General features: G+C 45.9%; 1 protein-coding gene across 1 annotated transcript in view; it reads left to right on the top strand.

The window, feature by feature from the left end:
• The first annotated feature begins 2,307 nt into the window (after nucleotides 1-2,307).
• The window catches only part of ARHGAP31 (Rho GTPase activating protein 31), a 127,866-nt gene continuing 105,934 nt past the window's right edge, over nucleotides 2,308-24,239 (top strand). Inside the window, exon 1 of the mRNA XM_003795097.3 lies at nucleotides 2,308-2,478. Within this exon, the coding sequence (XP_003795145.1) occupies nucleotides 2,379-2,478 (100 nt within the window). The 5' untranslated portion in view covers nucleotides 2,308-2,378. The remainder of the gene's footprint in view (nucleotides 2,479-24,239) is intronic.

Here is a 24,239-nt window from a genome sequence, read left to right as displayed (position 1 = left end):
TTTTTTTTTTTTTTTTTGCATTTTTTGGCCGGGGCTGGGTTTGAACCTGCCACCTCAGGCATATGGGGCCGGTGCCCTACCCTTTAGAGCCACAGGCGCTGCCCTACCCCCATCATCTTTAGTCAAGTTGGAGGAGAAAGAGAAGACTTGGTCTAAGCCTACAGATTGTTCCAGATAAAATGACAAGTTCTCCAACTCATTCTTACCCCAGTCTGGCCTTGTGTCTAGTATGACCTGGATACTTGCCCTGTAACAATCCTAGAAATCCCTGGTGTCAATATTCCACATCCCTATCCTGCTTGTTCCTATGTAAAAGCTAAGAGTGTGAATAATAATAAAACTATACTTTTAAAAAAAGTGGTAAAAAGGAAAGACCAGCGGTAGAGTTTGGGGTGTAAACTCACATGGCTCCAGAGGCCAGGCAGGTGCAAAGAGGGGAAGACAGGCTATGGGGGCTGCACAACTGTAAGGCTCATCTCTCTACAGAGGGTGCCTCCAAGGGGGCTGTCGCAGCTTGGCACCGGTGGTCCTTGCCATATGAGAATGCATTTGTGGTGTAACCAGATCTTGCATTTCTACAAGAGAAGGCAAAAATCTAGATCTCTTATGTGAAATCTCTTAACTCTTTAATGTTGGCTTCTAATTTTAAAATATTTTGAAGCATCCTGTGAGCCAAACCAAAAACATCAATGGGCCAGATTTGGCAGGCTGGCTATGAAGTTGTAACCTCTGACAGAGGAAAGGCCAAAGGTCAAAGTTCATGAACTGATATGGCCATACACAGGGAGAGAAGTGTGACTTTAAAGGGATTCAGTAACTCAGATGCTACCTATAAAGGTTTTGTCAGCAATGTGAACTGTATGAATGTCCCTGCCCTTAATACAGAAAGTTTCATCTAATCCTCAAATGGTTAAATCACAAGAATTTGGGTGCTTACTGTGTGCTGAGTACACAGGCATCAAGGAATTTCAAATCTAACTGGAGAAGAAAAAACATACCCTTCTGAAACAACTTGAGAGGAATTATAAAACAACCTGAGACCTGCTTTCTCCACCTTGTGCCAACAGACTATCCACAGGCACCTTAAATGCTGGCTTTTCCCCTACCCAAATCACTTCCATCTAGCAAACGTTGCAGTAATGTTCTGCGGGGTGCGTGCGCGCGTGTTTTTCTGTGTGTGAACGTGAATCCGTAACCAGAAATCTGATTTCCTGGGCAGCGGTTCCAGAGCCGCAGCCCCTCTTCCCCGAGGGCGTCCTCCCTCCGCGTGGGAGGGCAGCGAGCGGGGGTCGGGGTACGCGACCGGCGGGAGGGACAGGAGCGGCCAGGGCGAACCGCTGCCCCTCGGGTTCTCCGCTGGAGTCCCGTCTTTGTTTCTGTCACGACTTTAAGTGTTTGTGCAGGAGAAAAGCGGGCACCGAAATAGAAAGTGTCAAAGATAGGTGACAGTGGGCTAACAGCAGCGCAGAAGTTTAGGGGAGTCGCGTCCAGCACCCCTGCCGCACCGAGCCGGCGCACCTCCTCCCGCCCCTTCCCAGAGCCGCGCTGGCGCCGCAGGAAGCGGGCGGCTCGCGGTGGCCGGTCCTCGCGGAGAGCGGCGACTTCCTCGGGCTGCCCCGAGTGATCTCCGGAGCCGCGGGACGGCTCCCAGGAGCGCGCGCTCCCCACCCCGCGCTCCTCAACCCACCCACCTACTTCCTCCGGCCCCGGCGCACACAGCGGCGCCGAGCTGCCAAAAATTTCCACCCCCGCCCCCTCCCGAGCTAACTTCCTTCCAGCGTTTCCTGAGCTGGATGATCCTAGGATTTGTAAGACAGGAAAAAAGGAAAGCGTGAGGGCGGGCGAGCGGGACAGGATGCTGGTTTTTCGCTTTACCGAAGCCGTCTGAAGGCAGGACCGCGGGCCCAGGGCAGAGGACCCACCGCAGCCCCCGGGCTGTCCCTCGCCCGTCGCCGTCGCCTCGCGTCCTCTCCTGGGCACTTGGGAAGAGGGAGGGGAGAGCTCGCCCTCCCCCTGAAGCGAAGGAAAAACACCCGAAGACACCGCAGGAGCCTGTGAAAGTCCCTGGGACTCCAGGCGAGGAAGTGACACTCCCCAGCTAGCCGGCCCCAGCTGCCAGCTCTGCACGGCCTGCGGCACGGCGGCCCCGGAGGAGCGCGGGGTGGATTTCGGGCTCTGCCGGCTCGTGCTGCCCGAGCCCCGCGCCCCGGCCCGCGCCCCCCGGGCTCCTGCGCGGGTCCCCGCCCGAGTCCCCCGGTTCGCGGATGCGGCCCCCCAGAGCCGCGGGGCAGCCCGTGATCTAAGCCGGAGACCATCTCACGCGCGGTGCCAAGCAGAGGGGAGGGCAGACGGAGGGGCAGCCTCTTTGGGACTAACTCATGAAGAACAAGGGTGCCAAGCAGAAGCTGAAACGAAAGGGAGCCGCCAGCGCGTTTGGCTGTGACTTGACGGAGTATCTGGAAAGCTCAGGACAGGATGGTAATGTGCATTCTTCGCCTTTTCCCCCTTTCTTTTTGTTTGAGGGAGAGATGGGCTCTCTTGGCTTGTGTTAGATTCATTTCACAAGTTAATGTGCTCCAGGCCTGTGGGCTCCGTGTCCTCCCCCCCCCCAACGGACATATACGATTCTTAAGGTGCACAGCGCTGCCATCCCGACGAGCAGAGGCTGTGTCTGTGTCAGTCCTTCGGTTTGTCTCACAGAAGCCGTTAATGGGCGGTGCTGCTTCAAGTTTAACCGGCCACCTAACGGGGTGAGGTGGACGCTGCAGAGGTCCCGATCCTGAACTTTGGATGTTGACAGGGAGGGGTGGGGTGGGGGGTGGGGACGGGGGATGGTGATCAGTGGGCTTCCCTGAGCACAGAGTTATGACTGTCTTAGCTGTCCATCCTGGGCTCTCCAGTTTCATCCGTTCACATCTTTTTTTATTAATGTGCTAGAAGGCAGTTGGGGGAGGGGTATCCTAACTGGGGTGGTTGGACAAACATTTTCTGAATTTCTGAGCTGATGCCAAATATACAGCACCTCCCCCGTCCCTGCCCCTGTTCTCAACCCCCCAGATCCTTTACCTCTTCTTGGTTTTCAGATTCACATTTGGTGTGTCAGACAAGAAGAGTGTTGTAAAAAGGTCAGAGGGGCCCGATTTTAAAATAGTTTAGGGTAAGGAAGGGAAAGGGGGGGGCTTCTCTGTTTTCAGTGTCAGTTTGAAAATAAGGGAATCTGGCAGAGTAGAGACAATTTAAACATTTGTGGAGGAAGAGAGAAAGAAAACAATCTAGAATATAAAAACAGCATTTGAGCTTAGAAGTTTTTAATCATAAGAAAGTTGGAAAATTGAGCATTAAATGACTCCTTTTGTAAGGTTGCCTGGCCCTGCACTTACCATGACAAAAAGCCCTTGTCTTTAGAAGCTTCAGTGAAAGAGAAAATAGCTCAGTATAAGGCCTGGCCAGTGTGTGAGGTGTGTCTGTGTGTGTGTGTGTTTATACACAGATACAGCAAAGTAGGAAACTTAAGGGCTGAGTTAGTGTGCAGAGTACTTGTGTCTCCAGGAAAATAATCTCAAAAACTATTTGATCAGTCCATATCAAATATGCATCTCAAAAACAGTGCAGTGCTTTTGTTTCACTTCCCTTTTTTTGAGGACTCAGCACCACCTAGTAATTTGCAGTGGTGTGATATTCCTGTGGTATTCTAGAGTTCAGAGGCTGCTGTGTCATTAGGACAAATGGCTTAGTATTTTAGAGCTTAGGGAACCACAGGTTTCAAAACTGCCTCTTTGAATTCAAAGCATAACTGAGTTAATTCATTGAATCCTCACTTACAATCCAGAGAAGTGGATTTGAAATAAAATCACATTTGAGTATTTTTGAGTGTGAGAGAACTCCAAGTATGCATCTTAACCACTACCATCATAAGTTCAGAGAAAAAGAAAAAAGTTCAGAAAGAAATGTTTCCCCCCTTCCGCTGATGCCAGGGCTTTCAGATTAGCATTTAGGTCACTAGGAATACCCCTAGGATGCCACCTTGCACCATGTAGATGTTATTCTGGGCCATCTCCCCAAAGCTGTGAGGCAGGGGTGTGTGCTTGCCAGCCCTAGCACCATTCTTACAGATTTACAGATCATAGGATGAACTGGAACCCCAGGGTTCTGTGAAGATACTTCAAAGGCAGCCTTAGACAGCTGTTCTTTCACCTGCTTTGTATTTTGGGGTTCTGCGTATGTTTCATTTAGGGGGAAAAAAAAGAAAAGAAGGGAACTACTGCGTAAAGAAAAAATGGAAAATGAGTACCCAGAACTCCCTACTCTGGGAAGGAGGAGAGGAAGTCCAGTAAAGCAAATTGACCAGGCTAAGGTTATATACAGTTGAGCTTGAAGGATACAGGGAGCCCCTCCCTTCCCTGGCTTCCATGTCTAAGCCAACATTCTCCTCTAATTAATTTTTTCCTTTAAATTGAAAGCAGACAGCCCTACTTAAGGTTCAGCAAACTTTCATGACGGAACATACCTGAATGAAGTTCAGTTTTGAAACGAAAGGCAACTGACCCACTTAATGATACACACACCGTTTTTGTGGTACATGGAAATTAGGCATGCATAATAAGCAGCTTATTGTTGTTACTTGATAATTATGATCTTTTTTTCCCACAGCTAAAATAAGTTGGGTAGTTTTTTGGTTTTGTTTGTGTTTTGAGACAGATTCTTGCTCTGTTGCCCAGGCTAGAGTGCCATGGCCTCAGCCTAGGTTACAGCAACCTCAAACTCCTAGGTTCAAGCGATCCCCCTGCCTCAGTCTCCTGAGCAGCTGGGACTACAGGCACCTGCCACCACACCCAGCTAATTTTTCTATTTTTAGTAGAGATGGAGTCTTGCTAGAACTCCTATGTCAGGTGATCCTCCTTTCTCAGCCTCCCGGAGTGCTAGGATTACAGGAGTGAACCACCATGCTCGGTCAGTTGGATAGTTTTTTTTCTTATTTTGGTTACAGTGTAGCATCAATAAACAAAGTCAGTGCTAACAGTTTTATCTAAAATAGTGTAGCTTCCTCATGGACTTTCTGAAACATGTGTTGGTTAAAAGACAGGGCCTAGATTCTGCTCCCACGGGGAAAAGCTGAGCTGGGCACTACTCCCTTGCCCATCAACGTTGGAAGATTAGCCCAGAATGCCAAGGGTGACAAGTTAATGTGGCACCTAGGAGCCAGGAGGATGGGAGGGCCTCTCGAGATTGATATTATGGTTGCTAAACCTTGGAGGTCAAGGGCAGCACAAGGGACCTGGATTTAGATAAGGAAAAACAGATTAGTCTGGGAGCACAGGGAAGAAGGAAAGAACAGAGATCCAGGGAAGCAAAGAGAACTGCTGTGCTTCTTGGACGGAGGAGCGGGGACAGCCCTGAGCTGCAGGAGAGGCCAAAACTGATGATAATTAGCTATGCCCAGGTCTTCTGAACAAGAGGAAACCACATACCTGATGGGCAGCTCTGAGCAGACAGAGGCAGAGCACAAAGAACAAATGTCATGTGCTTCTGTAATTTGCTGAGGCCCAGTTGGACAAATCTGACAAGGCGAGGCGTGTGAGTTACACATAGGTATTCAGCTTAGGGGGAACACCTAAGGACCAGTTGTCATCCTTAATCTTTGGGAAGCTGATAAAAAACAAAAATGCTTTTCCTTAGAAACACCCCGCCTCCACCCTCCTGAGTACAATTTCTGCAGGCATTCACCTAGATGCTGATTTCAGAGCCCACTCTGATCACCCCCAGCTGCATGTAGGTCTGATATGAAGGGCCTGTTTCTCCTTTTTTTGACCACTTTTCTCCAGCCTGGTAGAACACCCATGAGTGGCATGAAGTGGCTCCTGGCAGACTTGGCCAGAGCCTCTTTCACTTCCTCTCTGACACTGTGGCTGCTGCCCGCACCTCCAGCTCTCCCCTGGGAACAAGCAAACTTTCTCTTCCTGTTGGAACACAGGGAGAAGATCATCCTTTCCTCACCGAGGATGCTGAAAATAAAGTAGCTTTCTTTTTCTTCTTCTTGACCACTGAACATAAAGGCCTTTGCTTGCAACTGTGTAATAAAAATCACATCACGTTGTCAACTATGGCTGGGAGATTGTGGGTGAAACCATGCGAGGCCAGCATGTGTCCATGGTCGTTTCCTACGTCTTCCAAGCCTTGGGGTTTCCAGTAGAGCTCAGAGATGCTGAGGGCAGGAGCTAAGGGACAAGTAAGAGTGTGTTATCGGGAAAGCTATCTTCGTCCCCTGCGTTGGCTCTACTTTAAAGGCTGACAGCTTTCTTGTCCTTCTCAGCAATCTTTGTTTATTTTGCCCACTTCCTGGTAAAAAGTGATAAGATATTTCTTTGGTCCAGTGGGTCTGCATGATGGCACACATTAGAACAACCTAGAGAGTGTTAAGAAAAAAAAAAAAAAATAGGCCGGGCACAGTGGCTCATGCCTGTAATGCTAGCACTCTGGGAGGCCAAGGCACGTGGATAGCTTGGGCTCAGGAGTTCAAGACCCAGCCTGAGCAAGAGTGAGACCCGTTCTCTACTAAAAATAGAAAACTAGCCAGATGTTTTCTGTATAGGCAGGTACCTGTAGTCCCATCTCCTTGGGAGCTGAGGCAAGAGAATCACTTGAGCCCAGAAGTCTGAGATTACTGTGAGCTATAATGACACAGCACTCAACCTCAGGGCAACAGGATGAGATTCTATCTCAAAAAAAAAAAAAAAAAAAGAAAGAAAGAAAAAAAATATTGATGTTCGGGCTCTCTCTCTCAGACCAATGATATCAAAATCTCTCCTAGATGATTTTGATGGGTAGGCAGGGTTGAGAACCACTGCCTGCAGTACTTATGTTTACAGACAATTTTCTCCTGGATAAACAGCTTTGGCCATTCGAAATGCACACTCTGGATGTTTGATAGTCATCGGCCTTTGAAAATTCCTGAAAATGTTTTCCTACTTTTTACCAGGCTGAATGAAATGTATATTAATATATATAATACATATTTATATTTGATGTATGTCTTTGATTTGAGGGATAACTGAAGGTTCATAAAAAAATAAATGCCCATTACAAATATAGTTTTAAGCTCTGTGAGAGTAAGCCCCAATGTTTCAAAGAACAAGGACAAGGCAATGGGAACTTTTGTTTATTTATGTATTTATTTATTTACAACAGGGTAACCTCAAACTCCTGAGCTCCAGTGATGCTCCCACCTCAGCCTCTCAAGTAGTTAGAGGACTATAAGCAGGTGTCACCATGCCTACCTTATTTATTTTTTTTTTGGTTGTTTATTTCTCTATCTACTTATTTATTTTTTGATGGATACCAGGGTCTTAATGTGTTGCCCAGTCTGATCTCAAACACCTGGCTCAAGCAATCCTCCCACCTCAGCCTCCCAAAGTGCTGGGATTATAGATGTGAGCTGTAGCACCTAGCCAATAGGAAATTATGGATGTAGCTGTTCTATGTTTCTGAGGCTAAATTATTCTTTCACTTTGTTTATTCACTTCTTTGATTCAGATTTACTAAGGCACTGTGTTACCTACTATGGAAAAGCAAGAAAGAGAAGCTCCAGAGTCAAGGAACTTACTCTGGAGGGATGTGAATAAACTTTGAGAAACCAATGGACCAATTAAGCTTTGAAGTGGGCTGTCATAGCTGAAGGGAAAGTTGAAGGAAAAATGTGAAAGCTTTGATCGCTGCCTAAATAGATGAACCACTCAAACATAAATAGGAGCAAAATCTTAGCAAAGAAGGTAAATATTTTTCTGTTGAAGAGATGATTTAACCTTGAATGGAGAATGAATCAGGCAGGGCTTTTCTCTTTGCCTTATTTGCTCCCTTCCTAGCATCTTGCCGGCCACATCATCGTCACACTTTTCCAGCTAATTCTTCATCTTTTAGGTCTCAGCTTTGAGGTTCTAGAAACCTTCCCTGATCCTCCCAGGTCAGGTGCCTCTGCAGGAGGCTCTTAAGAGTTCTGCAAACTTCCTGCCTGGGATAGAATCTCAACTATGCTTGTTCCCAGCTGAGTGACCCTGGGGCAAGTTATTTACCTTCTCAGAGCTTCATTTTCTTCACTCATGAAATGGAAATAATAGGATTGACAAGAAAATAAATGAGTTAAAATGGATAATGCACTTAGCAGAGGTATACACTTGGTAAACTACAAGTTTAGCTATTCTTATGAGACTCTGAACTCACCCTCGCATAGCAACGTATCAAACGTGACAGAATGAATGACCTCCAAGGAAATGATACATGGATATGGCTAGATGGTGTGAATCGGTCACTGAAAGGAACAGGGAACAGATTGCTTGCTGCACTGAGTGTAGAGGTCAGATCATGCAAGGGTTTCCTGAGTAGCTGTGGAGTTCATCACCATGCACATCTGAAACTAAGGAGTCCTTGACTTGAGAAGGACACAGCCAGCCACTGCAGGACCCACAGAAGCCGAGGGAGAAATCAGGTCCTGGATAGGGAGCTTGTGCAGATAGAAGAGCAGTCTCGGGGGCTCCAGTTTAGAGGGGCATCCTTGCATCTGGGCTCCCAGAGTGAAACAGGAAGAACTGAAAGGGGAGAAGCAAGGCTTTAAACCTGGAGTAAACTAATGGATAACCTGTGGCCAGGCTGCAGCTTACTCTGTGTAGTAAGCCATGACAACACACACATCTGCTTCCACCTCGCCCGCCACAGGCCTCCTTTCTGCTCACTCTTTAGACCTCTGCCAAGAGCCCCTTGACCACAGGGAGAGCCTCCCCCTTCCTCCTGTACACCCCACCCAAATGCCTTCCAGCCTGAGGAGCCCAGGCTTCAGGGCTACTAGAGAAGCTCTCTCTGCCTTGTCACGGGAGCCCCACCCTGGAGCCAAAAGAATCGTCTGCTGGGGGTGAGTGCTGGAAGCCTGGTCCTGTGTTGGGACAAAGAGAAATGTGTTTAAACTAGAAACACATTTTCCATAGATATGCATTCCCCAACCCCCAAGGCCACTGACCAGTAGCAGTCTGTGGCCTGTTAGGAATCGACCACACAGCTAGAGGTGAGTGGTGGCAAGTGAGCAGAGCTTCATCTGTGTTGAGAGCTGCTCTCCACCGCCTGAGCTTGGCCTCCTGGCACATCAGTAGGAAGATTAGATTTTCATTGGAGCGTGAACCTTATGGTATACTGGTCCCTGGTGCCAAAACGTTTGGGGACACTGCTGTAGATGATGCTGCAAGTGGTAGACAAGCTCTCCAGTGCCATGAGAGCTGTACTGTTTGATGCGTTCCTTTCATCCCCCCTCCCATTTCTCAGTCCATTAGGCATCCATGGGCCAGCCCAGGAGAGGGGAACACATCTGAACTTCACAAGTTGATTGGCCAAGACAGCTTTGAAGCTCTTGTTGGGGACTGTTTGTTCCTGGGAATCCCCTCCCAGCAGAAAGGTTTCCTTCTTTGTGGCTGTGTGTGGCTCTGCAGGGTGGGCGGAGGAAGGCAGTGGAGTGAACATTCCAGGACTCTGGGCACAAGGACTGTCATACCACCCACCTCCTTTGCCATTAGATATCCTAGCTAAATACTTTGAAACAAAGTAGCAATAGACTTTTCTGGCTGGGGTTATCTATTGTGCATTCTGTCTGGAACAGATCTTGAGATGCCTGCCTGGCTTCTGGGCCTCAGGACTCTGCCCTCTTGTAGTGACTCCTTCACATCAGTCTTAAGTCCCAGGAACTTGGGGCTAATTTTTTTTTCCCATTTTACACATTGCTTGCTATGTATTTAAGCCAATGCAGCATTTTCCCACTTCTTCTCACTTTTTTTTTTTTTTTGGCAGTTTTTGGCCAGGGCTGGGTTTGAACCCGCCACCTCCTCCATGTGAGGCTGGCACCCTACTCCTTTGAGCCACAGGCACCGCCCCTTTTCTCACTCTTCAAATCATTTTCTTGTTGCTTCTGAGTACAACCCCCACCCGGTTCTCTGAGCTATTTCTCTCTGTGCCCAAACACAACTGCTCTACTTGGGTTGAGCTCAATTTGTGTTCTTTCCTCAAAGGGCCCGGCCTCGGGTACTGATTGGGGCCAGGCCACAGCCTGCTGGAACTTCAAGAGTCTGGATAGCACTCTGATCCCTCTAATCTCCCTCCGCCAGGTTATGATTTTAAGTAAGTCTTAAAATAAAGAACCCCTGGGGACAAACAGGCTGACTGCAGTGCAGAGGAGAGTACCTACTATTAGAGGTACTAGTAGTAGTACTAGTACTACACTAGTACTATACCTCTACTAGTACTATACTAGTACTATACCTCTACTAGTACTAGATTTTTTTTCTAAGAACAAGTTTTGATAGAGGAAGATGCCAACCTAAGGCTTCTGGATCATTGAAGGGAGGAGGAGGAAGAGATCTTGTGGAAAGAGAGAAAGAACCCAGGAACGAAGCCTAAGTCCCAGATCACAACTTGTTGTTTTTATTGGTAGTAAGAGCTGTTAATCTGTTGACTGCTTAACTGTGTACCTGTTGTTTTACGCATGCAAAGTAGTATTTTCAACATCTTTTAAGAATAGAGCAATTTTATGTCCATTTTATAGAGGCGAAAACTAAGATCCAAGAGGTTAAATCATTTGCTGAGATTATAAATTTACTATGTGTATAGTACAGATACAGATTATATCCTGCAGATCTGCCTGACTTCCAAGGCCACAGTATTAGGCACAGATCACATCTCTCAGAATAGTGTATTTCATAATTTGGCATTAACGTTACAGTTTTGCCAAAAAAAAAAAAGAAAACTATGAAAAATGGTTTGTTTTGTTTTCTCACCATCCTAGACTATTAAGAGTCATAACTGAACAACTGACATTTGCATAGCACTTTACCGCTGCCAGGTGCTTTTTGCACACACCTGTCTAAAACTTACTAGCTTTCAAGTCAGCCAGACCCCACCTTCTCCTACCAGGTCTCTCCCTTCCCACTGTAGCCACAATCTCCTCCCTTCTTGCAGCACCCACTGCCTTAGGGTCAGAGGCACCCAGTTTGGTCTCTGTTCTACCTGTTCCGTTCTCCACTAGGCTCTGTGTATGCATGTGGACGGTTAAGCTCTGTGGGAGGCAGGTCATAGGCGGCAGCTCTCTGTGCCTTTCTCAGGGTGAGCCTCGTGGTGGAAACACAGTAGTTGGTTGATTTACTCTATCTGCTCCTTCAGAAAACAAGTGTTAGTGCCCTTCTGGAAGCTCAAGACAAGGGACGTTACTGATGTGCTGGATTATCAGAAATTCAATTGTTTAATGGTCCCCATGGGAGTACATAGCTGCTCCTGGATAGAAACCAATCCAGGCTTTTCACGGAACTCCCCAGAAATGCTGCCTTTTGCTAGTGCCTCACCAGTCACTCCTTGGTATGAACCACATTCTTGGCGGGGCCCCAGAACCAACTGAGATTCTGGGATCGAGTCTCAGGCACTCTTTGTTCTAGTCCAAGTTTGGCTGATGCATACCAGACCCTGGTACCACGCCCATGGTTTGGTGCTGTCCCAGAATGCCTTTGGTGGGCCCACTAGCCACCACCCCATGAGGGAGAGGGGTGAATGTACCCCTCCTCCTTCCAAAAAGCAACAAATAACCAGAACCCACTGTTATAGACACTAGCAAATAGCTTGACATAAGCTAGGATTCTAGCAAAACATAAATCAATCTGTAGCCTTTGTAAGAGCAACTATGCATATTTATTTTCCTGGCTCTCTCCATGTTTTTAATCAGAAACTATCTTTATGTGATGTTTTTAATTCAATGCAATAAGTATTTAATGGGCTTCTAAGGTGCTAGATACTGCTCTCAGGTTGCTCTCAGCCTAGAAGATTCCTAGGACAGAAAAGGACTAAAACAATTAGAGGAAGACTGGCAGGAGGGCCGTAGAGGATACACAAGCAGGGGGCATGCACATGAGAGGCAGCCAAGTGAAAGAGAACCAGCAGACAGAGTGGGTTGTTTGTAGTGGGGAAAATCAATAAAAGGATAAAACAAACATCATCTGACTGAGTTATGACGGAGCTGTGGGAAGATGGGGTGGTTGGTTTCTAGAGACAGGAAACCACGTGGTTTTCCCTGACACTCGGAACTGGTCACACCCTCCCGCACCCTTTGCGGAGAAGAGGCTTAAACTCTGGGAAAGGTAGCCGAGGGTGACTTATAGTGACCAGGATGGGGGAGTAGGAGAGCCTGGCTGGGGTGGCAGAAGCCTTTCTTCAGTGGCAGAGGAGCCCGCCCTCAGGAGAGGACAGAGCGGCTGATGATAGCAAGATTCACCATTGGTTTGGCTGGCTGTGGTCTTGTCTGTTTCCTACCCAAGCACAGAAGAACAGAGGATTCTCTTAAAAGAGAAAACTTTAAAACATGATGTTCACTGATTATTACTAATTACATTTCTTGATTATATCTGGATGTAGGCCGTAAAAGTCCAACCTTGACCTCCTTTCCTCATGTGTATGTGGAAAGTTCTATTTTGTCCCCATTTTATAAATGAGGACTAACTCAGAGAAGTTCAGCAACTTGCCTGAAGTCACCCAGCCAGGAAGTGGGAAAAGCAGGACTCCAGCCATGTCTGTCTGACATTAAATTCTCCTTCCATGGCTTTGTCTGCTCTGGATCCAACCAGCCACATGTTGGCAGTAAAAGGCAGGGCCTGGTATGCAGCGCTCCATGTCTCCGTGAGTATCCAAGATGAGAAGTCCGGTAGGATTTAGTTAGACTTTAATAAAGCTTCTGGCAATCGAGTTTCCATCCTTATTTTTTCTAAGTAAAACATTTAGGTTCCAAATGGCAGGATTCTAAACGGAGAGCATGCCCTGTTACCATAAGGAGCCCCTTCTACCACTTCTTTCCCATCTGTTTCCTGCATGCTGAGTGTTATTGGGAAACAATGATGTCAGCTCTTCCATATAAATCTACACCTCCCTGCCGGCCCCTCCCCTACAATGCATATTTTTGTTCCTCTTTCTGGCTTTTGTCTTGCTGTTCTATTAAGGACTCACGCTTTTGGCATCAAGTGTTGGCTTTCTTTTTAATAAGTTTTAGCTATTTGAGCTTTATTGTGGCCTTCAAAGTGCACGTGCTTTTCTGGTTCCATATTTGGGAAATCCTTTGTTGGGCTAATAGTGAGAACATGGGGCTGGTGTTGATGAAGAAGAGCCATTTTGCTTTCTGGAAAAACAAGGCAAAATGCAGGTCTCTGAGTCAGGGTCAGAGCTGAAGACTTCAACCCTGCTTGGAGCCCTCTGAGGCTCCATTAAAGCAGTAGCTGACCTAGACACAGAGCCGGTAACTGGAGGCAAGCAAGGATATACCCTCTGGGTAATCCACAAAGGTTCTGTATTCTCACATCCTAAACCTGCCTTCCAAATGAGGCCTGATTCCCTCAGTTCCTCGTTTTTTTTGTTTGTTTGTTTTTGTTTTTGTTTTTAGAGACAGAGTCTCATTTTGTCCCCGCCCTCCATAGAGTTCTGTAGCATCACAGCTCACAGCTCTTGGGCTTAGGCGATTCTCTTGCCTCAGCCTCCCAAGTAGCTGGGACTATAGGCACCTGCCACGTGCCCAGCTATTATTTTTTTTGTTGCAGTTTGGCTGGGGCCAGGTTCAAACCCACCACCCTCGGTATGTGGGGCTGGCGTCCTACTCACTGAGCCACAGGTGCCACCTGCTTTTTGTTGTTGTTTTTTTTAACTGTCCCTAAAGACAATACATCTCTGGGGACAGTATGAGTTTTAATTTCTGGGTTCAAGAATTCCAGACCTCTCTTAGTAAGCCTTGGGTGGCAATTCTCAAACTTTACTACACATAAGAATGACCAAAGATCTAATTTTTACTTTTAAAATTTAATTAGTCAGATTTAGGATACTATTAGAAGTATCTTTAAATCCCGTTTCAAACTCCTTGAAACAAAATGCACATCTAATGAAAGTTTTCAGATGAGTATTTGCATAGGTCCCGCATTGCCTGAGTGCATGAAGAACGCATGATTCCACTGAGCAGGCTCCACAGTTTCCAGGGCTGCAAGCTATAAAGGGCTGCTGCCTGTTAGAATCCTAAGGTGCAGTCCTTCACAGATTCTGCTTTTGCAGGTCTGGGGTGGAAATCCACACTTTTAAGATGTGCTGCAGGTTATTCTGTTATCCTTGGCTTACGGATCTTACTTTGCAAAACATTGACTTGGCACATAGAAGCAGCCAAGTGAAACCACGTGATCTTTACTTTCCTCTGTAGACTTTTTATGTTGTCCCAAATTTCAACAGTGAACATGTATTTTTACTTTTTAAACCATAGAAAAGTCTTTAAAAATTATTTTGGGAATAGGGTGTCTTGACTCACTGAATTTTTTGTAAAGCCCCTTTGTTTCGATATTTATTTTTAGAAAAAAAAAATTAAATCTGCTAGTTTGTTTTCCCACCTCGATGGATGCAGTACAGCAAAGTCAATTAACCCGTCCTCCGAGAAATGGTGTAGCAAGGTGGTTAAACACTTGGCTGTTTTGGCTGAAGGATTGCTGTGGTTCAAATCCCAACTATACCACGTTCTAGGTTCACGATCATGGGTGAGCTGTCAGACCTCTCTGTGCCACAGTTTCCTCATTGGTAAAGTGGGGGTTATGATGAAAATAGTATATACCACTTAGGGTCCCTATGAGAACTAAAGGACCGGTACACTGTGTGGAGTTAGTAAACTTTGCATAAGAGTTAACTCTGGTTCTCATTTCCTCGCTGAGTGGAAATCTCACCCTGTTTCAGCCTTGCTGCTCCGAGTGTAGTTCCTGAGCTATGCTAGGGATGTGGAAGTTGAGAGAGCTGAGAAAAAATGTTTCCAGGTCCCATGTATCTCTAGGGACTTCTTTAACAAAAATTCTCTTCTATAGGCACAATTATTTATTTTCTTTATTTTCTTAGCTTGGATACATAAAAATGCTACTTTGAAAATTCTTACATATTGATAAATATATCTGGGATGGGAATGTGGCAGATTTTCTAAATTCTACATTTCTTTAGTAATTAGAAAAAGAAAATAAACACAAAACCAAAAAAAAAAGGTCATGGTAAAAATCTATAATGATGTGATAGCCATCCAGCCTTCTAGTTTCCATCGGTTTTCAGGAGCGTAATAAACGTGGAGAGTGAGCCTGCTTCCATCATCCATGGAACCGTGGAAGGCCTGGAGCTTTGCTGGGCCATATAACATTTCATATATGCCTACTTATTTGCCCCACAACTGCATTTTGAAAGTTGACAGAACAAAGAAAATCTGGCTTGATAGTGAATTGAAGCATGGATTAACTGTAGAAAATGCTAAATTATAGGCTATGGGAACAGAAGCAGAGCATAGAGATCAAAGGATCCATACTGCACCTTTCAGGTGTGGAGTCACGATATGGAGTATTGTGTTTATTCTGAGTGCTCCATTTTAAGATAGGGGCTTTTACACAGAAGTGCATTTTAGGAAGGTGATCAGAATAGTGAAGGCCGAGAATGTTTATTGTAGACAAGTAAAAGCTGCTTCAATTATTGACAGGACTGTGCTGATCTCTGGGCTTTGGTGTTTATTGCCCCTTTTGTTAGTTTCCTATTAATGCCATATCAAATTAGCACATATTAATGGCTGAAAACAACACAAATCTATTATCTTACAGTTCTATAAGTTAGAAATATAACACAGGTCTCACTAAACTCAAAGTGCCGGCAAAACTGTGTTTTTTTCTGGAGACTCTAGGGGAGAATCCATTTCCTTGCCTTTTTCAGCTTCTAGAAGCCACCTACATTCCTTGGCTCATGGCCCCTTCCTCTCCCTATCCATCTTCAAAGCTAGCAATGTTACATCTCTCTGACCATTCTTCCAAAAATCATGTCTCCTTAACACAACTGGGGAAGGTTAGATTGGACCCACTTGTATATGCAGGCTACCACCCCCATCTCAAGGTCCTTAATCTAACCACACCTGCAAAGGCCCTTTGCAGACAAGGTAACATTTTTATAGTTTCCAGGGATTAGGGTGTGGGCATCTTTGAAATGCATTACACTGCCTACCGTCCTCCAGGAAGATGTCACTCTGGGAAAATTGTCTGTACTTGATGACCTTGAAGGTCTTCTCCAATCCCAGATTTGGGTGAATACATGATTTTTAAATCCAATTTGGTGGTGCACTGTTAGAAATACTTTTTTTTTTTTTTTTTTGAGACAGGAGCCTCAAGCTGTCCCCCTGGGTAGAGTACTGTGGCATCCCAGCTCACAGCAACCTCCAACTCCTGGGCTCAAGTGAGTCTTCTGCCTCAGCCTTCCAGGTAGCTGGGACCACAGGCGCCCGCCACGGCAGCCAGCTATTTTTTGGTTGCAGCTGTCATTATTGTTTGGCGGGCCGCGCTGGATTCGAACCCACCAGCTTGGGTGTACGTGGTTGGCGCCTTAGCCACTCGAGCCATAGGCGCCGAGCCTAGAAATACTTTTTAAATTCCATTTCAGAATCGTCGAAACAAAATGGACAAAGAGTGGTGAACACATTACTCTGCTGAATGAATCTAGAGCTTGTAGACAGCAGTCTTCCATAGAAGGTCTAGAATCATGGCTCCCATTTATTAAGAACCTACCTCCTGCCAGCCCCTGTACAAATGTCGACTCGCATCTCTGACAACAGCCCTAGGAGGCAGGGAGTACTAATGTGTCTGTTTTTTCAGATGAGAAAGCAGAGCCTCAGAGAAGTTATGTGCCCACATAGCTGGTATTTGGCAAAGCTGGGGTTCAAACTGAGGCCTATCTCATTCCATCATACCACATGGTCCCTTTCTAACTTGCCCTCTAGTTAAGTGGGCAGGCCTTCACCTGAGAAGCAGCTAGAGAACAACTGATAACATCAGGTGACTGATTGTGCAGGCCACACAGGAAGCCCGGGGCTCAGTCCTCAGGGGTCAAAAGAAATGGGCCGGGGACTGAACCTTCCAGGAGACAGGCCAGAGATGACACAAGAACATTCTGTGGTCACTTGGTGGTGGGCAAGAAAGGAGATTCAGAACCCAGAAAGCATTCTTAACCAAGAGATTCACCAGAGGTGGAGACTTTGATGATAATGGTTTATAGAATCACCAGTTAGAGAGGGGGCCCTTGGAGTTAGGTAATGTCTTGTAAACGCTGCATGCCTGGGGAGGTTAAAGGCACTATCAGTTGTTTTCATCTCAGTGGGAATTAGTCTAATCAGCTTCCTTTTTCCCAGCCCTAAATTGTAATGAACTGAAGAAATGGGCTATTTAAAGAGGAATAATCACTGTTGGAGGAGAGACACTCAGAGGAGGTGTGTGGGCTGGTGAGATGCTGAAATCCCACACGGCAGAAGGCGGCCAGTGAAAGAGTACAGAGCTGAGCACCTGTACTCCCCTCCCTCTGCCTTCGGTTCCTGTCACTCCTGTCCATTTCAACACCAGTAGAATCCTTGGTTGATCACTTATCTCCGTCCCCAGTGTTTCTGCCTACTAGGGTGTCCAACCTTGGGCTGCATGTAGATTATGTGAGGACTGCTTTGCTTATCTGTGATGCTGGATATTGTGAAAAGTATGCATAGACCTTTTTAAAAAACTAATCAGTATTTGTTAGTGTTCGTGTATTTACTTTGTGGCCCAAGATAATTCTTCTTTCAATTTATGGTAGAAAGAAAAAAGTTTGGATGCCCCTGTAAGACCTTTATCACCTCTCACCTCCATCCACTTTCTTTTTTTTTTTTTTTTTTTAATTTACTCCTTTGGGTAAAAAGAAAATGAGCTCCTGGAAGACTGGGACCATTCTATGTTCATCTGAGTATGAGGTATCTGCCACGCCATCCTTTCTGGAGGCTCCAAGGGAGAATCCTTGACATTTCTGGCTTCTAGAGGCCATCCTTATCCCTTGACCCCTGCCCCCATCACATTGCCTTTGCTGCCTTCACTTTCATCCTCATGTAGCCTTTGCTTCTCTGATTTCCCACCTCTCTTCTATAAAGACCTGTGATTACATCAGAGCCATTCAGATAACCGAGATAATCTCTCTGTCTCGTGACCTCTAACTCCTATAAATCACATCTATAAAATCTTTTTGCCATATAAGGTGACATTCACAGATTCTAGGAATAAGGATGTGAACCTTTTGGGGGAGGGGTATTACTCAGCCTACCACAACTTGTTTTCCCCACAGCACATGGTTGGCTCACTGGATATACAGCATTTGCTTAAGTGAAGGGAATAGAGTGGTCATCATGGGAAATGGAGGCAGAGATGGACATCTCATGCCAGCATTGACTCACTATGCACTAGGCACTGGGTCAGCTGGGACATAGGGCTGAACAGGCATTTTCTGACCCTGTGGGGGCTCACAGTCCCATGCAGGAGATAGACACATCTTGCACTGATTCTCACACAAACCACAAGAGGAAGTAGATGACATCAATTCTGACTCAGAGGAGTGGGATCTTATAAGATGAGTGGAATCTGAGTAGTCACTGCCTGAAGAGAAGATTCCAGGCACAGCAACAGCAAAAGCAACAGTGTAGGCACAAAAGTATAAAAGCAGTATAGCGGAGTCACAGGGTCAGAAGAGAATAAGGGTGAAGGCACTTGCCTGCCAGGACTATGTTGATAGGGGCAAATGGCTTATCGAGGGACCATTCTAAATCTTCCAGAGAAAACGGCAGTGAAGACAAATGTGTCAGTTCAAATTCCAGATTGAAAGAGGAAGAAGACTCTCTAAAGAGCCACATTTGAGGCTACTATCTTTGTTGTTGTTGTTGTTGTTGTTGTTGTGATTACCATTGAGAAAACTCTGCTTCTCAGTTGAGAAATAAACTTCCTTTAGGTGGAAGGGAAATGAGGTGCCTGGAGCAACTAGAAACCAGAATTTCAAAGTTTGCACCATTTATTTATACTCTTAGGAAATCTCATTTCACTCTGTCTTGTGGATGTTAAGCAGAAGGATGTTTAATATTTCAAATCCAGGTTTATTGGAGTTGAAAAACTCTGATATTCCTTCCCACCTGCTGCCTGGGGATGCTTCTTCTCCGTCCCGTCTCCTTTTCTTCCAGCTTTCTCTCTTTGTCGTTGCTCCAGTTTAAGAAACCATGGAGCAGATACCAGTTCCACTGTCCCTGCAAATGCGACCCCAATGTGGCGTTTTGAGCTTGGCCCTGTGCTTCCATTGTGCCAGGATGGCTGTCCCTCCAGGAGCTGTGTCTTCTCCTACCCTCTGCCAGGGACTTAAATCCTGGGAAACCTCAGTGTCCACCCTGTCCTCACCAGATTCCAGAGCTCCACGGTGGAAAAATAATTCAGCCTTTGCTTCTGCAGCTGGTTGTCAAATCACTTTTGTACCAAGTGGCTGAAAACCACAGCCCAAAAAGGAGTGAGACTGGGCACCAGGGTCAACCATGGCCTGAGGGGTCCCTCCCAGGCTGGTGTTCTCTCTGGACAGGAATCATTACCCCCTCACTGGAAGTCTCCTCTGGCAGCACCTTGCCATGACTTCCTGGACTCTTGAGTAGAGTGTCAGGGGTCATGGAAAAAATGTAGGATCTAATTTTAATAAGGACTAAACATTTGTCATGGGGACAAGCCATCCTTTCTCTTATAAAATTATAAAGGCAATTTTATGGAAGAAATTCAAACAATATGGAGATTTATGAAGTAGGAAGTCCTTTCACAGCCCTATTGATCAGTTACCAGTGGGGTGGATTTATCTGGACCAGTTTGGTCCAGTAGAACTTTCTGCAGTGATGGAAATGCACACTGTCTGGGCTGTCCAGTGTGACAGCCACTAGCCACATGTGGCTTCTGAGCACTTGGGTGTGACTGGAGCTACTGAGGAACTGAACTTTTAATTTTAATTAATTTAAATGTACACAGTGGCATGTGGCTGGTGGCTGCTGCACTGGGCAGCACAGATACCTGCCTCTGCCTGTGCTGAAACCTACACACATCAATTATTTTCTTTGTTTTTTTCCCACAAAAATAAAATCATTTCATACATATGTTCTGAAATAGGCTATTTTCAAGTGACAGCAGAGCTTGGAGAACTATTTTTGAAATTATAACTTGGTTTTTATTCTTAATCACTGCCTAGGGTTCTGCTGAAGGGATGGGTTTTTGTGTATAAATTGTTTTTTAAATCACATATCACATTCCTGTGGTTCAAAATATAAAAATCTCCAAAGGTTATAGCAAAAAAAAAAAATCCCTTCCTTCCATCCCAGCCTCCGTTCTCTCCCTAGAAGCAATTAGTGTTAATTTTCTTGAAAAATTTTCCATAGGTATTCTGTGCATATGTAAGCAAATACATGTACTTTTTATACCATAACTTATTTACAAAAATACCATCATTTGTTTAGCTTTGTGTATGACTCTTTCCCTTTTTACAATTTCCTGTAAGAGTTCTCTTATTGTCTAACTAGTATCAATTAAATATTAATATTTATTCAATATGCTATGAGCCATACATCATTTTCATTGATAATTCCTATTTTGTATAACATATTGAATATTAAGATAGCTTCTTTGTGCTTCTGATGAGGGAAGATTTGCTAGTCCATATACTTCTAATTATAGTTTTACCTTGTTTTCCAGCATTCATGAGAGATGTCATGTGGTCAGTTGGTATTTTTGCAGCTGGACAGCTGGAGTTTAGGCACTGGGTAAGACTAGAGCTGAGAGACAGGACAGTGAAAAGCTATTTGGCCACACACTGTCATATCCATGCATCTTGATCAGAGTGGTTGTCCAAGCCAACCTGGCATAGGCCAGAGACATAGGAAGAGTGGGGAAAGCAGGTGAAACACAGATGGCGGCCTGAAGCGGAAAGGTGTCCTGAGGTTGAACATCTGTATTTCAGAAAACAGAAATACAGGGTCAGAAAACAGTCATATACACAGATTCTTACAATGGGCACAAGGAGAATGTCTTGATAAGAGCTAGTCACCAGTGTCACTCACCAAGCCCTTCCATGGCCTTCCAACACCCTCAAGACGAGTACCAGCAAGACTAACCAGCCCTTCCCACTCACACACCTGCCCCCTCTGTGGCCACGGTGGGCGCCTCCTCCCCACCTGAGCATTACCCCTGGCCATGCTGTACTTCTCATAGTTCCTCAAATGTGCCACGTTCCTCTGGCCTCCAAGTTTTCGTACATGCGCCTTCCTCTGTGTGGAACACACACCCCTCCAGCCCCCACCCCAACCCCAGCTCTCTTGTTCACTCCACGTTGGGCCGTGCCAACACCAGCCCACCTTTCACTCTCAGCCTGGGTGTCTCACCCTCTAGGGTGCCTTCCTGCTCCCCCGAGGAAGGGGTAGGTGCCCTCTATGTGCTCCCATCTTACTTGCCTTTCCATAACACTGCTCTGCTCATGCCGAGCGCAGCTCCCTCACCCCATCCCACCCATCCTCATCCTAGACTCCAGGCGATCCACTCTGTGAGGTCAGAAACCGTGTCTGCTGGTTCATCCTTTTATCCCCAGTGCCTAGCACAATGCTCACGAATATATGTGGACGGATGGCAGGATCCAGGGCAGGGCAGTGCCGTCCAGGTCTGTGTGGTGAGGTGGGGGTAGAGGGGTGTGTTCTGTGCCCTGTGTCTTGTGTCTGAGCATATCTAGTGTGGAAACTGGAGGTTGAGGAAGGACACAACACACTGGTGACACTTAGAGTTGAGTCTTCCCCCTTCCTCCTCCTCCTCTTCTTTTTGAAAGTACAGTAACGTCATCATATCTCACAGCAACCTCGAACTCCTGGGCTCAAGCCGTAGCAACCCATCTGCCTCAGCCTCCCGAATACCTGGGACCATAGGCATGTGCCACAATGCCCAGCTAATTTTTTCTATTTTTGGTAGAGACAGGGTCTCGCTCTTGGTCAAGCTGATCTGGAACTCCTGAGCTCAAGCAATTCTCCTGCCTCAACCTCCCAGAGTGCTAGGATTACAGGTGTGAGCCACCCTGCCAGGACAGAGTTAAGTCTTCATTCCATAAATAATCATCCCCTGGTCTTAGGCAAATCAACACACTCTCTGAATCTCAATTTCTTCAGCTAAGGAGAGTCCTTCATGCAAAAGGACTTTTAAAACAGAAGACAAATACCACAGTTATCCTGCAGTTTAGAAACCTGTGTTCAGGAAGAGCCACGTGGCCGCAAAGGCTGTATTTGTTGATAAGCTGTGAATGTGATGCCCCCTTGGAGCATCCGCACTACCATATTGAAAGGAAATCAACAGAGATGATTCCTAACATAACTCTCCAGCCCTGTGCCTCCCCCAGCCATGCTGGCTTCAACAACCTTGTACCAGCTGAGGGTCTTCAGGGCCTTCAGGTACATCATCCAAGTACCGTGGCTGGGGTTTCCCCCATGGGACCACCTTTCACACACTTCCAGGATTGTCCTGTGTCAAGGCAAACAGAGATAGATGCACTATCTAATATGTCATTAAAGCTGATAGAATCTTAGAAAATCTGTCCTCATACCTCTCGTATAACGCACAGAGAACCGGAATCTCCAGAGAGTTAAATAATTTGCCTGGGAAGATGCAGCTGGCCCGCGGTGTGTTCTGGCTGCCTGTTGGTGTTGGTCAGAAATAACAGGCACATGTTTCTCAGAACCATGTGCCCACCCTCAGAGGGTGGGGGGAGGCTCAGATGATGGTGCCTTTGGAGAAGGAGGATCCCGTAAGACTACCTCACAGCTTAGCCCCACAGAGAAGGATGTCCTTTATGCTACGTGAGTTAAAAGGCTGCCATGGATTGACTAGCATAGAAAGATACCCAAGAACACACGTGTGTTAAGTTAAAAAGTTTACAGAAGAGCATGTAGAGTCTAATTCCATTTTGGTAACTATATGTGTAAGAAAAAACATATATAGGGCACCTGTGGCTCAGTGGGTAGGGCACTGGCCCCATATACCAAAGGTGGTGGGTTCAAAACCTGGCCCTGGCCAAACTGCAACAAAAAAATAGCCGAGTGTTGTGGCGGGTGCCTGTAGTCCCAGCTACTGGGAGGCTGAGGCAAGAGAATTGTCTAAGCCCAGGAGTTGGAGGTTGCTGTAAGCTGTGTGACACCACGGTGCTCTACTGAGGGTGATAAAGTGAGACTCTGTCTCTACAAAAAAAAAAAAAAAGAAAAGAAAGAAAAGAAAAGAAAAAATGTATATAATTTCAAAAACATTGACAGTTGCTTTCTTTGGATGGATGCTTTTCTGTATACACTGCTGTGTTCCTGTATTGTCTGAATTTTTTTCAACAATAAACATGTATAATGTTTATTCTTTGAAAAAGCAACAAGGTCATTTTCATTTTATGAGTATATACATTCCCTAAATTAATCCAACTTTCTTTACTCTGACTTTATTTTCATCAAGTTTTGTCATCTGTAGCGTGCTCTCCTCAATGAGGCCTCCCTCTGTAGAACCCAATTTTGAACCCCTGTGAAAAATGAATAAATTGCCATTTCACGTCACAAAGTCATACCCTCTGAACTTAGCGGTGGAGCACACAAATCACCTTCTGATGAACTTGCCAAATTCAGTTTCTGACCTTGCCCAGAAGAAGGCAAGACTGCAGCCTGTGATGTCTTCAGCCTGTGGTGGCCCAGTTTCTCCCCCACCCCCGCCCACATCCTTTAAGGGCCCTCCCTAAGACATCCCCCTGACCCACAGTCCTTATGGCCACTGCTGGGGCTGGGGACAAAGCAGCTTTAGAAACCTTTGGCAGTGCATCCTCAAATCTCTGACACAGGGAGATAAAGAGCTTCAGTTTGGTGCAAAGGCGTGGTTAGTTGGCTGCTCTGGCTGCCTGCCAGCAGCTGACAATAGTAAGAAGCTTGCACAATACCAGTAGAGAGTGTGAAACAAACTTCATTTAGTTTATAAAAGTGAGGTCCAAATTAATAGAAGGACAGAGAACCTGCCAAAATGTTGAGGATGGGGAGGAAGAGAATAACCCTTAGATGGAATGTTACAGAATACTTTCCTCAAATTATCTCATTTGTGGTTCAAAGTTTTGTGAAGTAGATGAGGCAGTAATTATTACACCTGCTATGTAATGAGGACACTGGTGTGCCCCAAGGACACAGAGCTGGAAACGCCAAATATGAAGCCTTTACTTAATACTGTACTAGGATGCAAGGCCTATATATATAGCGTGCATGTTTTAAGCTCTAGACAAGTATTAAAACTATACATTAATCGTGTCACCTTGTGGAATTCTATTCATCTTTCTGATCCTCAGCTTCC

The sequence above is a fragment of the Otolemur garnettii genome, unplaced genomic scaffold, assembly GCF_000181295.1.
Source record: "Otolemur garnettii isolate 467f Iridium unplaced genomic scaffold, OtoGar3 scaffold00089, whole genome shotgun sequence".
NCBI classification, from domain to species: Eukaryota; Metazoa; Chordata; class Mammalia; order Primates; family Galagidae; genus Otolemur; species Otolemur garnettii.
The sequence above is the reverse complement of the archived record's forward strand: the minus strand, read 5'-3'. Positions and strand labels throughout refer to the sequence as shown.